Raw genomic sequence first — 17,164 nt, 5'->3', positions numbered from 1 at the left:
TTCCTGCATGCTCGATGCTTCACCTTCTCATATCTCCTTATAAAACATTTTTGAAGTGATACCATTTCAGGGTTGAAGGATTTCTGGTGGATTTCTGTGAGGAAGCACTGCGACTAGACATGGCCGAAGTGACGGCACTCTGGATTAGCGTGCCACGCCTCCTCACCCAGACACCTGCATCTCAAAGCTCTCTGCTCAGGTCACAGTTTCCGAGCGGCAAAAAATAACATCAAATGGAGAGAGGGGAAGATGAGAGAAAGCACCTTATGGCATAAAAAATTCAACTCGGAACACAGGGATCCTTCAAGGACTTTCACAATCTGCCTGAGAGTCTGAAATGAATAATGAAAAATCAATCCGATGTGCAGGGTGTGAAACTGTCCCTTGTTTGACTGACAGGTCAGTGTCATGCATAAATCAACGTAGATGCACGAAGAACTTGTTTATTATGCCACACTAATGAACGCCAAGAATTCTGGGCATACACACAATGTGCACACACACATCAGTCTATTGTGATCCATGCTTCTTAACAGGGATAGTGTGGAAAAGTTCGCAGGCTGTTTAAATCAAACTTAAGGTCACAACGAAATAAATCGGCATTAAAAATGGATTAGTAATTATTATTGAAATCAGAAACATAAGGTGAACTTCATACAAAACAAAGACATTCACCAATAACACAATTTCCTTCTGCATTCTAAGTATTTCATTAATCTTCAACACAGTTAATGTGTGTTTGGTCGCACACGTAATCAACATGAACAATCTTAAATTCTTATAAGGGAAACTGACATATACCGAGTGGCAAAAATTACTTGTGAATCAGAGTAGTTCCATTAAAGTAATTGAACATGTTTGTTTCATTTCTTACACAGAACAAACAAAATAATTAAAACTAAATCAGCTAATACTGCTTCTTTCCAGTTTGTTATGTTGTCTGTAATGGATGTCTGAGATGTGTGTATCAGGTTCACTGGTTTGTATCAGTGGAAAATGAGTGAGTTCATTTGTTCAGCTGTCAGTTCAAATTAGTCAGGAAGCTCTTAAATCAGGAAAAAAGAAAGAACGGAGCAAACAGAAAGTTGGACCACCAGTAAATGGTTGGTTTCGATCTGAGAAAGCCAGATGACAACCCTCCACCAACAACAAACAAGCTACCACATAACCAACCTGCTCAGCTTAAGCAGAGGACCAGTTCTTTTCCAGCTGGCTTTTACATTTTCTTTAAATGTGTTTGTAGAATCTGATTTACAGTAGGGCAAATGTGAGGAGGGGAGAGGAAATTTTTATTTTGGCAGCTATTTCTTCTCCTGTCCTCCCACACATGTGCTATTCACAGACTCCTCATAGCGAGCTCAGAGGGCACTGCACTCACAGGGATTAATTCCCATACAATAATGCTTCAGCTGTCAGATACATTCCTGCTTTTCGTCTCTCAGCTAAGCGTTTAATTCCGTAACAACAGACGCGGGAACATCTGGCGAGACGAACAATACAATCCGGGCGGCGTGGATAGAATACAACATAAGCCGAAATTAATTTCGCCAATCACATCCGACACATCTCCGTCTTAATGAATTGAACAGTGACGGGGGCAAGACATTGCGACTCGACCGGCATCTACAAGGACTCGTTCTTAGAGACTTTTTGTGTTTGCGGGGGTGTGTGTTTGTGCAAATGTGTCTTTCACCGGCGTAAAGCGATACGGCTTGACAGCAGAAAGGTAAATGATGCTTTGCACTCTCATTCAGCATTATCTCCACATAGACAAACATGGCAACACAGAACAGGGAACAAATCTTTGATAAAGAACTGATCCCACTCACCCTCCCATGACTGATGAAACCGTGTTTGCTTGCGATTCTCTCTGCCTCCTCAGCTCCACCTTCGATGTGGACGGCCCATGTGTTGGTGTAGATGCCTCGGTCAGCAGTCGCGTGGACCTCAGCATTCCTGAGGACCAGAAACGCCCCCAGCAGCAGCAGCAGGGTCCGGCGGCCCTCCATGAACAGGAGTGCTTAGGCTCAGAGCCCTCAGGTTTCCTGGATTGCTTGGCTTTCTAACGCATCTGCGGTCTATGTCGTGAATTCAGCACTGTGATGACCTAGAGAGATCAGAGAGAGTGTCAGCCAAAAAATACTAGCACACTGAAAGGCCTATCTTCTATAAAGCTCAGGTTAGCTGAACATAAACGCACTGTCAGAAAACATTTGCAGAGGGACCACGGCAAGCCACACATTTTCATGAAGGTGACTTGAGAGCTATTGATAGCTTTACACTGGGGGAAAACTGGGATACACACAACACTTGCGACAGGGAGACGAGCAGGCTGTGCAACTCACATTATGTACCTACTTCACGTTTGTATCTAGAGCAACTACATGATCCATTTGACACAGCAAAGATGACCCTGAAGCTTTCGAGTCTTGCATCATTTCTCAGAGAAGCAGTACAACACAAAGTGAGTCCCGTGAGAGTTGAGCAGCTCCTTAGAGACAGCTCAGTTTTTGCTGACGGTGTCATTTCAAAGTTTGGCTCAGTGCTCAATGTATAACGTCAGACACCCTCTACAACAGAACAGACCATAAAACAATGTTAGTCAAATGCATATTGCTGCTTTGAAAAACATACAGCGAGCAAATCAGCTTCCAATTCATGATATCCTAATACCATGCTTGTGAAATATGAAATTAAGAAATCGCAAAGCGAAAAGGTGTTATAATTACAGAGCGTAACTGCATAATGCCCTTTAAAGTAAGGTTTCAAAAGACAGAATGCCATTAGCAAAACTAGTCCGTTAGCGTATGACGGCTACAGCACAATGCCGATTTTAGCATTTAAATAGCACCGCGTGGTAGGGGATGAAGCGAGGATCTTGGAAAAAGCCCCGGTGAAGAAACAAACAAATTGTCACGTCTAAATTCTGCATTACAGAGCTCATTAAGGGCTGGCACAGTGCAGTGAGCTGGAGAGAGAAGCGAAGACAACCATGTGTGTCTTTCTGATGGAACCCGTGAGAGTCACACCTCTACAAGCAACAGAGAGAGAGAGAGAGAGGAGGACAGAGAGTAATATACTGTACGTACACTTTACCACAACTGTTCACCACACTTTAACTGCTTAACAACAACGCCTGTCATTTCTAAACTCCATTCTGAACAACTGTATGAATAAATTAATGTACATTTTGAAGACAGATCTAAATTACATCTAAACACAGTAAGTGATAGAAGTTCTTCTTATAACTACAAGCCATTTTAGCATTGTCAGATAACTGCTTTTCAAGTTAAGTCATTCCATCTTCGACGGTCTTGACAAGACTAATTTAATAATGCAGTCTCTTTTGAAAGCTCCTTCTGGATAAATGTCAGAGGTAATGAAGGGTTTACCTTTAAAATGTTACAGTGGTAAGATGCGCCTGTAGACCGTCAATGTCTATCATGACACACATGGGACAGCTTATTTCTCTCCCTATTAGCTCTGATGAAGTATTGGGATTTGTCTGGCTTTCAAAGCAGAAGAACAGTTCATACAGAAGAAGATACGATAGAATCCATGACGTTATCTTAACTGCGTCCACAAGCAAATGGAACCTGGCCAAAGGGGCTCCTGATAATTGTTGCATTATTAAACACAACTTTAAATTAGCAAAATATTTAATAAAGGAAAAACCTTGATAGAACTGAAAAACACAGCAGAGAGCATTACTAATACTTTGCAAATGGGCCTCGGGGACCGGTCAAATGGAAGCCATCCAAATGGAGCGTTTTTCAAGAGAGGATTCAGAGCCGACCTTTTTTTGGAGGATTCGGCGAAGGTCGAAAGATCAATCTTCATTCTGTCCTTCAAACGATCTGTTTTTCAAATGTAATGACTCACGAGCCATCGTTAAAGTCAAAATGGAAAAAAAAGATTAGCTCTCACCAAGGATCTAACAGATTTTTTGTTCGCAAAAGGCGCCATCCTGGGTGACGCTATGCTGGCACGGGGAGCCAAATTTTTATGGCGTGTTCTCTAGGGAAGAGGGAACAGTAATTACTATGCCTTAATAACTCCTCATCAAACACAACTACAACTACTAAAGCTTTAATGACCCATGATGGCTTGGTAAGGGCAGGAACTGAAAAGCTTAATCACTCATTAGAAAAGGGAAAGACAGCACGCATATACGCTCTCCTTATCTCTTCTTCCTGTTATCCTATTTCTTGACAGGACAAGAGATAGAAAATGACCGCACTGCCAGTTCGCAGGAGCCTTAAGGCAAAAAGCAATTTCATAGTCAAGCTGCCAACAAAACCAATGTTTCACGAAAGTTAAAAGGACACTTATGTAAAAAGGGCAAACACTGGAGGACATGTTAGCCAAACATTAATCACATGGCAATAAACATAGGAGGGCTATAGTTTTCACGTTCTGAAGGTGGAGACATACATTTCTGAGGATGATCACGTACAGTCATGAATCTTGAACTAGAGGAGATCAGACTCTTAAATCCACTGGGGTGGAAAAGAGGTGTGTATGATCGTGGCTCTTGCTCTTTGTTGTTCTTTCCTGTACTGGGCGCATTGAATATTGTATTGGCTTTACACGGTAGAGTCACTCTCACGTGCACCGTAAACCAGTCAAAGTAAACCGAATCACAAAGGCGCGTGACGGAAATTATTTTCATGCAAATGACGTAATAATAAAAACCGAGAAGAAAAAATACTGCTATTGTTTTCTTTTACTTATGTTTACACAAAAATATAAGGTTGCACGACACTTCATGCATGTACATGTTTAAAGTGGAAAGTTTACGCTATTGCTAATATATTTCTGCTTAATCTAACCGTTGAAATTACTCATAAAATTACTCATAAAAAACACAGTTTTGTTGACAAGCGTACCTAACGTGTAAATGCTAATAATAAAATTATACACAAAAAAACACGCTTGTAGATGGAAAATTATAACTGTGTAACGTTAAACTGAATTAGTACCTAGGATGTACACAAATACACAATTAAACATTTGTAAGAGTACAGTTTTCTGCAAACAGTATTAAAATGTATTCGTTGAATTAAAATATCAGCGCTCTGCTCCAAATTCAGACAAAATAAAATCTCCTCATAGTAAACATTGCCCTTTATTATTTGCTACAACAATAATAAAACACACACATAGCTGTCATTTACCTCAGACGTGAGACCGTTGACTCCTCCTCGAGTAACGGCATACCACACCGAACAGTCGCCGCTTCACACAGACAGAATTCCGGTAAACGGGCTTACATTTCAGCTTTCGGCTCCGGTTTGAACTCCACTCATCGCGGGAAAGTAAAGTGCAGCCGCCGCGAAGGCAAAGCAACCGTTAACGGAGCGCTCGCGCCGCTGCTCGTGTGACGCGAGACCCCCTGAACTCACTCGGCATCGCGCGCAGAGAGAGCGCGCAGATCGATGAAACTTTCAGCAGCACGCGTCTTCCTGTAGTCCTGCGTTTTAATTATTTATTATTCTTTTGTCTGAAAGATGTGCTTCAATCAGAGCAGCGAATAATGTTAGCCATTAAACAGCCGCGTGTGATGTAACGTTTCAACTGCAGCGTTTGTTTATTGTTCGTAGGGCTCTGTAATACACACCCGTGTACAAATCCGGGGTAATTACAAATGTCCTACAATTCCCAGGAAGTACGTCATGTGATGAACATGTTTGCGGTCTGCGATCCGCGGGCCCCATCTGCAGGATTTCAGCCATCAACGTTAAATTCACCTGTTGTCATATGGACTTCAATTAATAGTAGAGCAGTAAAACATAAAGGTGTACCGTGGTACAAAATATAGATGCAAATCTAAAATAGTTTCGTCTCCTTCCTCCAATATATCTTTTATATTCTAATATATGTTATTCGTGAGATTTGTCTGATTATTGTAGTAAAAGAATGCACCGTAGAAAACATCAGAGGTCTCATCAGCATCCTATTCAGGACCAAGGACAGCAGCATCAATTCAATTGAATTTTATTTAGATAACGCTTTTCATAATGTGCATTGTTGTAAAGCAGCTTTACAAGAGAAGATAAGAAAAACCGAAAACACAAAAAGGTCAAACACAGCACAGAACATTGTGTTTAAATAACATGTTCAATCATTCTAGTAAATAATATCTAAATCAATGGTCTGCTAAATGACTAAATGTAAAAATGCAAATGCAGTCTCCTTGTCGTTTATTTATATTTTGCATTCAGTGAATGCTTGGCTGAAAAGATGTGTCTTTAATCTAGATTTAAATTGGGAAAGTGTGTCTGACCCTCGAATAGTATCAGGAAGGCTATTCTAGAGTTTAGGTGCAACGTACGAGAAAGCTCGACCCCCTTCGGTGGATTTAATTATTCTATGAGTTTTGAGATCATTGAAGCAGTTATAAAGATAACAGGGTAGATCTTGTTCAGTGGATGGAAATAGGGCCATTTGCAATTTTATTTGTAGACAGATGTAAAATAAAATCAATAGTTTTGTCAATATTTGCACTACGCATTCAGGTAGAATTTCTCTGACGGTTTCTTCTTCGATGACAAATTATTTTGTCTCTGCGACACCATAGAAAAGCCTTCGAAGGGCAAATAACCACAAATGTGGCTTAGTTACATCGCGCTTTCAATTTAATTTAGAAAAGAAGGCAAACATTTCAATTAAAATACAAAATAAATCAAGATTATTGCAAGTGATGCGAATTAAATTAGACTAGACTATTCTGGTTTGCTGCTATCATTGAGGTCATTTTTAAAATACAATTCAGATATCTAGGTACCTCGATGTCATTTTGTAGTCTTATTAACTAAATGCTGAATTTAAGTAATGGAAAAATATACACATGATGGGAGATGACTAAGCTTTCCTCTAGGTAGTAATTTAGAAGATGCTTTTATCTCAAGGAAATGACAGTACACTAATTACAAAAGAATCCACCTGGAGCAATCTCAAGGGCACCGAACAAGCCTTAAGCTGTATCTGCTGGGCCACACCACCCCTCTTATGCAAAAACGAAAATATCCTTAAATAACCAAGGTTACAAGGATATGCATAATATAAAAACATGAACAATGGGAATTATATTTTGTTCAAAGAAAATGAAGAATGTTTTTGGCCTATTAAGATTTCCTGCAATACAACCAGCCACCCACACAGATGCCGTTTAACTTATTTGATTACATTTAGTCATTTAGCAGACGCTTTTATCCAAAATGACTTACAAAGAGTTCGGGGACCAATAAGCGATATGTCATACAAAGAGCAATAGTACAATAGGTGCGAACCACCAGGAAGGAGTTGTGAAGGAGAATGAGCAGGAAAGGGTTTTAGTGCCCTTATGAGAAAGCATTTCAAGGCGCCGCTCGTTTGCTGAACGCAGGGTTCTTGATGGGGTGTAGGAGTGTAGTGGGGTGTGAAAGTAAGCGGAGCAGATCCAGTGATAGTCCTGTATGCAAACATCAGTGACTTGAATCTGATCCGGGCTTCAACCGGTAGCCAGTGGAGAGAGATGAAAAGGGGTGTCATGAGCCCTTTTGGGCTGTTGGAAGATGAGGCGTGCTGCTGCGTTTTGAACCAGCTGAAGTGGTTTGATAGCCTTTGCAGGAAGACCAGCAAGGAGAGCATTGCAGTAGTCCAACCTTGAGATTACCAGGGCCTGGACAAGGAGTTGTGCCGCATGCTCAGTGAGGTAGGGTCTAACCTTGCCAATGTTAACTCATGCAAACTCATAAGGTAAACATATCAAGTGGTCTTTTTATAAAGAGTCTATTTTATTTGAAGTATTTAACCTTAATATACATTTTTTAAATATATTTAAGTTACTTTAATAATAAAATAATATGAAAAATTGAAATTAACCAAAGTTTAGATATTGCATTAGATTGCTAAAATAAACAACCAAAAACATATTACTACTTTAAAACGTTAAATGTTAAGCATGTAATAAAATGGGTATTGACATTTTTAAAAATATAAGGACGATGCAAAAGACAATCTCGGTTCTACATAAATAAATATAGTTTCATGTGGCACAATGTCGCCTGTGTTCATTTACTCTGGCATAAAAAAGATGCATGTCTGCCACCTGTTTCTAATGAAAATACTTCTTTAAGATTGATGCACTTGTGTCTGAATCATGTTGAAATACATTAGATGGTTGATAATCCAATAAACAATAGTGAAATATCAGATTGACAATTTGAAGACAAATCCGTAAAATACCTGTACACGATTAGTTAAAACACTAGATGGCGCGCCGACATTACAATTGAATTGCTCTGTGATCTTTCGCCTGCTTCGCGTTCGTCTCTCAGCGCATGCGCAGCGCCGTTCTTTGTTGTCACGGTCCAAATTTATCCCGGAATAAGGACAGCACGCATGTGCCGTGAACCCGGATGCATCAAGACTTGAATAAAGAACAAAAGCGACGGGTTGAAAATAGATCAGGATTCTTTCTGACTAGTAAAGGATTTAAAGCGTTCTTGTCGGGGTGAAGTACTAGCTCGGGTTAGATGATTGATCATTATAAATAACGTGTAAAACAACAACTATTTCCATCTTGTGTTACGCAAACGTTCTGTCGTATCCATGCACGAACATAGGTAGCAACCGTCTAACATCAAAACTACAAGTATAACACGCATCGTATTCCGCGATGCATTTAATTCACGTCTACGGCAAAAAGTATGAACGCGGCAGCAACTGGTCCGAACCAGAAGTGCTTGAACTTTTGCAAATCTGGTCTGACGTGACGGTCCAAACCGAGCTGGTGACATGTCTCCGGAACCAGCATGTTTTCAACCGGATCGCGAACACGCTTCGACAAAAGGGGATAAATCGCACCGGCGACCAATGCAGAGAGAAGATCAAGAAGTTAAAGTTGGAATACAAGCAAAAGACACTGAGATCCGCGCGTTATTACGAACTGATGGAGAGAGCGCAGAGTAACCGCTCCGCCGCGTCCTCTGGCACTTTTCCCGTGTGGGGCGGTCCCATCGCGAGCCAGGTGATCGGTGTTCAAGATGCCGCGGTCGGGTCAGAGGTCGCGGGGAACCCGCCCAGAGCGGGCGAGATACTGGAGATCAAGACGGAGGTCTTGAGCTCGGACGATGAAGCGGCGGGTCCGCCCGAGATGCTGTACGAGTTCGGACCCGTGGACGACGACGATGAGGGTAATGTTGACAACAAACACGCGGGTCCGAACGCACAGGAACAGACGGAGTTGGACGGGGAGCAGGGAAGCACGCATATGGTGTGTTCCCCATCAGGTTAGTTGAGAGTGTGGATGGATGCCTGCAGAAATGTACCAGAAAGCACCTGTTGAATAAAGTGATACAGATTGTGATGATTTCTATTACATGTATTATGAACCATCCGCTTTTTACAATGAAACAAGAACACGTTACGTTTTCTGGTTCCTGACGAAATAAAACAATGGAAACCCTTAAAGTAGTTTAATGAAAACTGCAGTGGTTCTACTGGTATGTGATCGATTCTATTGGGTTGTTGAATCCAAAATGAGTAAACACACTTAAATAGATTTGCTAATGTTTCATAATGGTATTTTGGGTTTCCCAATAGAAACCGTCACAGAAATCCTAATGGTTTTCATTAAAACACCATCATGGTAGTACCATGCAATTCTTAAGAATTGAAGACTCTGAAGACTCAGTAAAGTGGTGTCATTATATTACTATATGAGGCTTGGTTGTACTGTAGTACTTCAACTTGAAGCTTAAGGGGTCTGCGACAACAGTAGTTGGCTATGGTGGTTATGTGGCAATTGTATTTTTATTTATTAGTATAGTAATGGTATTCCACGGCAAGATACTGTTTTTTGTAAGAGATAATGGGTTTAAAATGGGATGAATACATTTTATGGTAAATATGTTTATAATTATCGTGGTCGTGTAGTGAATGACATTAATGAGTCTTGCTGTTTCTCGCTGATATTATCCATAATTATATCCTCGTGGCAAACCTGGCATGTTGTAATGCCAACTGTCACTTATCGTTTCATTCTAAAGCATGTTTTGAGCATTTAATACTCAATACTAACTAATACTAACGTTTGATTGAATCTTTTTTTGTGGTATCATCTCAGATTTTAGTGACCAGAATATGACTGGCTCCTCCGGCGCGGGCGTATCCCCGGCAACTGCTCCCATGGCAATCAGAGATGGAAATAGCCATGGCGACCAAGAAGGCCACAGAGCTTCCGGAACGTTCCTTCAGAGGAAGCGTCGGAGGGTGGGACGAGGCAGCGATGGGGTGTTGACGAATGCTCTGGCAGGGTATCTGAGCTGGCAGCAGACAGCAGAAGAGCGCTTCCTCGCTCTGGAGGAGGCGCGGTTGCGTCAGGAGGCGCGGGCTGATGAGAGGAGGGAACAGCAGGAGGAGAGACGAGCAAAGCAAGAGCGAGATCACGAGTTTCGTTTGATGTCCATGTTGACTCGAGTTCTGGGCTCGAAGGAGGCGACGGAGGATGACCAAAAGCCCACTACTAGTGTTGCGCCGGTCACCAACCCTTTACTTTCACCCAGTTCCTTACAAACGCTTCCTCAGGCGTCATTCAACAGTGCCAAAGCAGTAGCCGCTCCCAGCATGCTTTGGGGGGATCAAATACCCCAGTGCAGTTCATACCTGTCCTGTCGTGGCAACAGCATGCGAATGCAACGGGGAATCTTGCAGGAAGGCTACATCAAGTATCACACCAACAGACACGACGACACCACAAACCCAAATGTTAGTCTTGCTAAATGCGTACTGCAAAAAGCATTTATAGTTTTTTTTTTTTACATATATAGCCGTGGAAAAAAAATGTAGAGACCATTACAAATTTTCATGTAATCAGCATTTCCAGATGTATTGTGCCTATTTCAGTTCAGTGCATTTAAAAAAAATCAAAAAGTGACAGTCATCCAACAGTAATGTGAAAGATAGAATGACAAAACCGTCCTAAAATTCCAGGTTATCACAGGTTTTTCAACTTTTCCTAAATATACAAATATTACTGTTGAAACTTGCAGTATCTATTCTGTTATTTTCACCTGTTTCTCCAGTTCTCCTTTTCCTGCGAATAAATGCAAATAGAAAGAATACATTTATTATAAATAAAAACAAAAATATTGTTATTAGTTCACAAAACAAAAATGATAATTTTATCAAAACTCATACGCAGTTTTTTTCCTGCGGCTGTATATTGAGTGGTCATTCCTCTAAATGGTCATTTCTTTTCATTATTTTAAGTTACAATGTTTTAAGAACTTAAATTGAAATAGATTTTAAATACTGAAATGTCTTGAAATGAATCCATCTACTGTCATTTGCACACTTTTTCTTTCCAAAAGTCATTCTGTTTGCCCAGGGTGTCTGCAGTCCCCCCCCCCCTAAAAAACACATTTATTCCTACATAATAGAGCTCTGATAAACACAGAATCTATTTTGTTTTAAGGGGTGTATTTTGCTAGATTCTAAATACCCAAAGGTCCTTTGGGTATGTCAGGAAATATAGTTGTTTTTCTCATTTTATGCACTTAAGAAGTGTTCCTTTCTTTTTATCCAGCATCTGCTGTGCAGTAATTTCCTGTGGTTTTATGTCTTTTCTCAGGGCATCATCAACATGGGAACCAGTGAAAACAAGCTTTGCTTTGACCTCCTCCAGAAACGGGTAAGATGTTTCGTTTAGTATTCATAAATGAAGACCCTTTGTATGAAAAAAGACCAACAAACAATCATTTTACTGTGCAATAATAGGTAGAGAGCACTTTGTTGATAATGCATAAAAACACACCCTGCACCATTTGGACTGTTGACATGAATGACACTTTGAATTGTGTGTTTTTATAAGAGATCATTGTTGCGCTTTAGTTTTCCTGACGGTTAGAGGTAAAATGTCATACATATTGGAATAGATGTTACATCTGACCTATTGGTTTTCCCAACAGCTGACGCACCCCGATATGCTTCACATTGAGCCGGCTTTCTTGCAATATTCCGACTGGAAAGGCCAAAGCTTGTAAGTCAACATTTAACATAACTTGAAGCATGTTTGGTTTTCAGCTATATTCATGTGCACTTCGCTGAAAATGCAGAACTGAGCTTTCATGTCACAGTATTGTTCATTTCTGTGTATTATTTTTCCCCCGAAGCCTAAGGGATGAAGTTGCAAAGTTCCTATCCTATTATGGCTGTTCTCCAAATCCTCTGAATGCTGAGAACGTGAGTTTTGTATCATCATATCTGTACATTTTTTGGTCATTTTTTATTCTTCACTCTGGTGTGCACACTCTCATGTGTCTATTCTCTCACAGGTTGTTGTTATAAATGGTTGTGGCTCTGCCTTCTCGGCATTGGCAGCTGTGCTTTGTGACCCAGAAGGTATGAGACCATCTGGCCACTACAAAATACAACTGCGACAGTGTGTCAAAAACAGAAGCGCAGTCACACTGTGAACCGTCAACCTGTATACTCACATTTACGATTAATCGGCAGATATTTGGCAGTTTTAAGATGATCGATCCATAAAGATTGATCAATACTTTATTCTCGGTGTGTGTGTGTTTTTTTTCAGATACCATTCTCATTCCCTCTCCGTTTTATGGCGTTATAACAGAGGATGTGGGATTGTACAGCAGTGTCAAACTCCGACATGTTCCTCTCGACAGCCAGGTGCTTAACAAAAGCTCTTGTTATTCTTGTGTTGGAAATTGATGGGTTTTCTGTGAACAATAAGCAGAAATGGTAGTCATTTTAGCATTATGCTTATGAAATTATAATTTTAAAACAAGTATACTTTCAGTCTGGGATTTATGAACTTCTCAGATTTTTTTTAAGTGGGCTAGTTTGGTCCCAAATAGTATGGAAATAGTACACTTACAACTGTACTGTTTCTAGTAGCTACTACTACAAAATTAAATGAACTGCACTTAATAAAACTAACTGTAAGTATACTTATTTTTGTAAGTAAAAAATTGTATGACTATTTTTATTTTTGTGGCTATTTTGTTTGTTTATTATTTAACGTTTTTCGGTTTTGTGTGTTTATGGCACAGCTCACAGGAAATGATGTCAGACCGTTTCAGCTAACTGTCGAAAAGCTTGAGAATTCTCTCGAGGCGGCGAAACAAGAGGTTATTTTTGATCAAATTAAAGCATTTCGACATAAACATTTTTTATTCTTATGTTTATCTTGCATTTTTTTTAAATGTATCCCCGGAACGTATTTGAGTGTTTTTAGTTTGTCACCAAGAAAACGACCTTGTTGTTTGTATGGCATTAAAACTTAAATGTAATACTAGTAAAACACAGACTTTTTAAATGAATATTATATACTTTTTGTCTTACAGGGATTAAATATCAAAGCTCTTATTTTACTAAACCCCCAAAATCCACTAGGAGAACTGTATTCAACTGATGAAATGACCAGCTTTCTAAACTTTGCCAAAACGTGAGTTCAAACAATCTCACAACCACTACCTCTGAACCTCCAAAACCTTTAAGAGATCCGTGATAGCAGTCTGTTTTCTGTTTTCATACGCATAATTAAGTTGCCCATTACAGAAAAGAGAAATTGCGTTTGTTTTCAAGGTGGTCTCCCCTCGGCAGCACTCATGTACTCATTCTTTCATTATGTCTCTCTCTCATGTGCTCCAGGCATCTGCTTCATGTGATTGTGGATGAGATTTACATGCTCTCAGTGTTCAGCGAGACGGACAAGTTTCGCAGCGTTCTCAGTTTGAACGGGTAAGAGACACTAACGCAAACATCCTCGCTCTCTTTTCCTTCTCTCATTTACTAAATTAACTAACATGCCCAAAGCTGAACTTGAAAAGAACGACATGGAAAATTAACAGTTCGTCTGTCTCATGTGTTAAATGAGAAAAAATCAAGCTCATTCATCTTGCCTGTAATGTTCTGGAATGGGCACCTCCCATGTATGTGACAATTTAATTAGAATACATTGCCTGTAAAATACATTATACAATTTGTTTCAACAGGTTGCCAGATCCGCAAAGAACCCACGTTTTGTGGGGTGTCAGTAAGGTAAGACCAGCTAAGTTACACTAAGGATACAAGGAGGCTGTACATTTGAAGGATTAGTATGGATTTGTATATTATATTTCTGTGTGTCCATGTTTAGGATTTCGCTATGGCAGGGGTGCGAATGGGTGTGGTCTACACGGAGAACACAGATGTGGTTCAGGCTTTGGATCAGCTGGGAGGCTTCCATGGTGTCCCGGGACCCACACAGTACCAGATGGCCCAATTGCTCGGAGACAGAGGTGTGTGAACCTTCTCCAGGACTTTCTCAAATACAACTTTTGATTTGTTGTTCTATTTATATCTGAATACAAATTCTCATATACTTCTTTCTTAATTTTTGTTGAATGTTTGAATTCAGCCTGTTTAGTTTTTATTTATTGACATGTAAAGCCTTGCATATCAATTCTATAATTGTTGTATGTTCAATAATAATGTATATAATGTAAATAATAAATGTTATTAAATTATTATTGTGTTGACAATAAATAAAGAGTTAATTTGCAAAAACAGATTCATTACAAAAAACAAATCATGTGCATTCGAAATAATATCAAATCTGCAGTTGGGTTTGATTAAGTAATAATAACTAAAAAAATACACACAAATAACACAATAAAAACATGATTTTTGAATTTGATTTAAAACAAATTCATCTGTTTTTGCAAAAAAACATTCATTTTGTTAAGTTTTGTAATAATATCGTGATGCTATTAATTGCAAAACCAGTATTGTGTATTTTAGCGAATCATAAACTGAGTGTATTGCCACACCCCAACAAACAGTCATATTAAAGCATAAATATTAGAAATTTTGTGGTGCTTATTTGTGAACAAACCCCTTTTTTCATGTGTTTCCAGACTGGCTGAATAAAGAGTTCCTCCCCGAGAACAGACGTAGACTGCGAGAGGCTCACAGCTACCTGGCAGAAGAGCTGAAGCAGTTGAGAATTCCTTTCCTGAACAGAAATGCAGGATTCTTCATCTGGGCTGATCTCAGCGAGGTTAAACCGGAGAAACTACATTATGCTTCTGCACTTTTAATACAGTAAAGTTAATATTTGTGAGATTATGTGTTTAGTATCTTAGGGAGAAGACGTTTGAAGAGGAGCTGTCTTTATGGAGGTGTTTTATCAAGCACAAGGTTCTCCTCAGCTGTGGTCAGGCTTTCAACTGTGTGTCACCAGGATGGTTCCGGATCGTCTTCAGCGATCAAAATCACAAACTCAAGCTAGGTCTGTTCTTCTTAAGATTCATTTTACATTTGAATATTGGTGTTTGACATCATGGTTCTTCAACGTCTTTGTTCTTTAGGTATCCAGAGAATCAGAAAGGCACTGGAAGAACTTCAGGGTTCCACCTTAAGTGAGGTTAAAGGATGCAAACAAGATGACATAAGTGGGTCAGTGAGGAGGGAAGACACTAAAAACATAAATCACGACACGTCGGTCGAATCCTCATGCACACAAAGCCAACAGCCATTCAACGTAAACTGCGTAAAGACAGAGCCAGTGTCATTGGCCGATGAGGAGTTTGTGTTGCTTAACGGCCAATCCGCAGACGGCTCAGAGAGTCTGGGCTCGCTGATCGGAACTCTGCGCCAGCAGATCCACACGTCTGATTGGCTGGAGAAAAACAAGCCTGAACTATCTGCTGGAGAGGACCCAGCACGATTGGATGTTTTTATAGATCTGTTAAACAGAGCAAGGAAGTAGTGTGGTATGATACAGTGTAACTATGCGTTCTCCTTGATCACAGGTATGGTCTGTAGTTCCCCCCAAAAAGACACTCGGGACCCCCATAAGTGTAAATGGATCGTAAATCACAACAGTTGTGTATCAAAGTTTTGTTTTTAATGAAAGTTGTTTTAATAATATAAATAATTACATCTTCGCTGTGACATTTATTCGAGAGAGCTCCTTTTATGCCTCATGATGCAGTTCTTTCAATTCTTTTAAAGCAGTCGTTTCATACAATCACATTTCGCTTGATCTTTTACAAAAAATAAGAGTGTGGTAAATAGCTTGTTTTGTTCTCTAAACGTCCTCCACATTACAATATATTAAAGGTTGAAAAAATTGTTCGGATATCAGAAATGTATTCATATCGCTGAACTTTGTGCAGTTCCTCACGTATAGAACTTGGCTGTATGCTCATTGTGCCGAAAAATGGCGTTGTTACGAGTGAAGTATTGTTTATTTTTGTGTATTTTAGTTTGATCGAAACATTTTCTGAGAGATTAAACAGCAATTTGTTGAATCTGTCACAACGTAAAAGTTTTTTAAATACAAACTCAGATTTCTGAGCATCGTTACATAAAAGTCTTAAAGGCACAGTGGCAATTTTCTTTAATGCTAAAGATCAAAAACGGGTGACTATTTTAGCAACAAAAATAAAATATTTTACTGACAAATTCTTGATCAATGTTTTCAGTCATGGGATATGCGGTTTTGACTAAAAATGTGTTTATTTTGTGTTTTTGACACTTATCTTTACAAGAGGAATGCCTTGTATTATGACGCCCACATGGATGTTATGTTTACTTTTCAGTTTAGGGTCCCGTGCACGTTTGATATTTTTGTTGTTTTTAAGTGTCTAAGGGCTCCTGAATTCTGAATAAATAAGTTAAATCTTACATTAAATGTTTTGTGTTAAATCAGATTTTCCTAGCTGTGTCATATTCGTTGTCTGTAATCCTCATTATTTTTTGTCTTTTTGCAATGATCTGGGAACAGCTTCTGCTGTCCAAAAGTCACGAGACAGCGGAACTCGTCTCAGATCTGTGACAAACCACGAGCCACAGGAAGTAAACGTTTGCAGGGTTTCCTGTGAGCCCACCTTGGTTGGGGAAAGGGCTGTTTTTAAAACCTTTGTCGTATATCTGTTACCATGACGACACAGCAGCGACCTTATGTTATATGTCGCCATGGTTACTGTGGTTCAGCCTCCAGTCCTGCCTACCGCGATGACACCAAAGACAAATAAAATAAATAAAAACCATCTCTTAAAGAGACAGTTCGGCCACAAATTTCTGTGATGATTTATTACCCCCTTATGTTGTTCAAATCCTGTATATGACTCTTAAGTGGAACACAGAAGATGTTTTGAGGTTTTGT

The 17,164-nt window shown here is 39.7% G+C and overlaps 2 protein-coding genes across 2 annotated transcripts in view; one reads left to right on the top strand and one right to left on the bottom strand.

The window, feature by feature from the left end:
* The window catches only part of furinb (furin (paired basic amino acid cleaving enzyme) b), a 53,696-nt gene extending 48,275 nt beyond the window's left edge, over positions 1-5,421 (bottom strand). The window contains exons 1-2 of the mRNA XM_079450768.1: positions 5,178-5,421; positions 1,830-2,107 (exon numbers count right to left, since the gene is read on the bottom strand). Coding sequence (XP_079306894.1) covers positions 1,830-2,009 — 180 coding nt within the window. The 5' untranslated portion in view covers positions 2,010-2,107; positions 5,178-5,421. The remainder of the gene's footprint in view (positions 1-1,829; positions 2,108-5,177) is intronic.
* Positions 5,422-8,208: 2,787 nt separating this feature from the next.
* On the top strand, positions 8,209-16,708 carry accs (1-aminocyclopropane-1-carboxylate synthase homolog (Arabidopsis)(non-functional)). The gene is made up of 15 exons (XM_079450596.1): positions 8,209-9,275; positions 10,112-10,752; positions 11,618-11,677; positions 11,955-12,025; positions 12,159-12,228; positions 12,321-12,387; positions 12,581-12,678; positions 13,062-13,139; positions 13,356-13,456; positions 13,663-13,752; positions 14,007-14,052; positions 14,150-14,291; positions 14,910-15,052; positions 15,130-15,283; positions 15,363-16,708. The coding sequence occupies exons 1-15, from the start codon at positions 8,663-8,665 to the stop codon at positions 15,761-15,763; spliced, it is 2,775 nt and encodes a 924-aa protein (XP_079306722.1). The 5' UTR covers positions 8,209-8,662; the 3' UTR covers positions 15,764-16,708.
* The last annotated feature ends 456 nt before the right edge of the window (positions 16,709-17,164 follow it).

Source organism: Barbatula barbatula (assembly GCF_947034865.1).
Source record: "Barbatula barbatula genome assembly, chromosome: 25".
NCBI lineage: Eukaryota > Metazoa > Chordata > Actinopteri > Cypriniformes > Nemacheilidae > Barbatula > Barbatula barbatula.
Note: the sequence above shows the minus strand (reverse complement) of the source record. Positions and strands in the feature narration are given on the sequence as shown.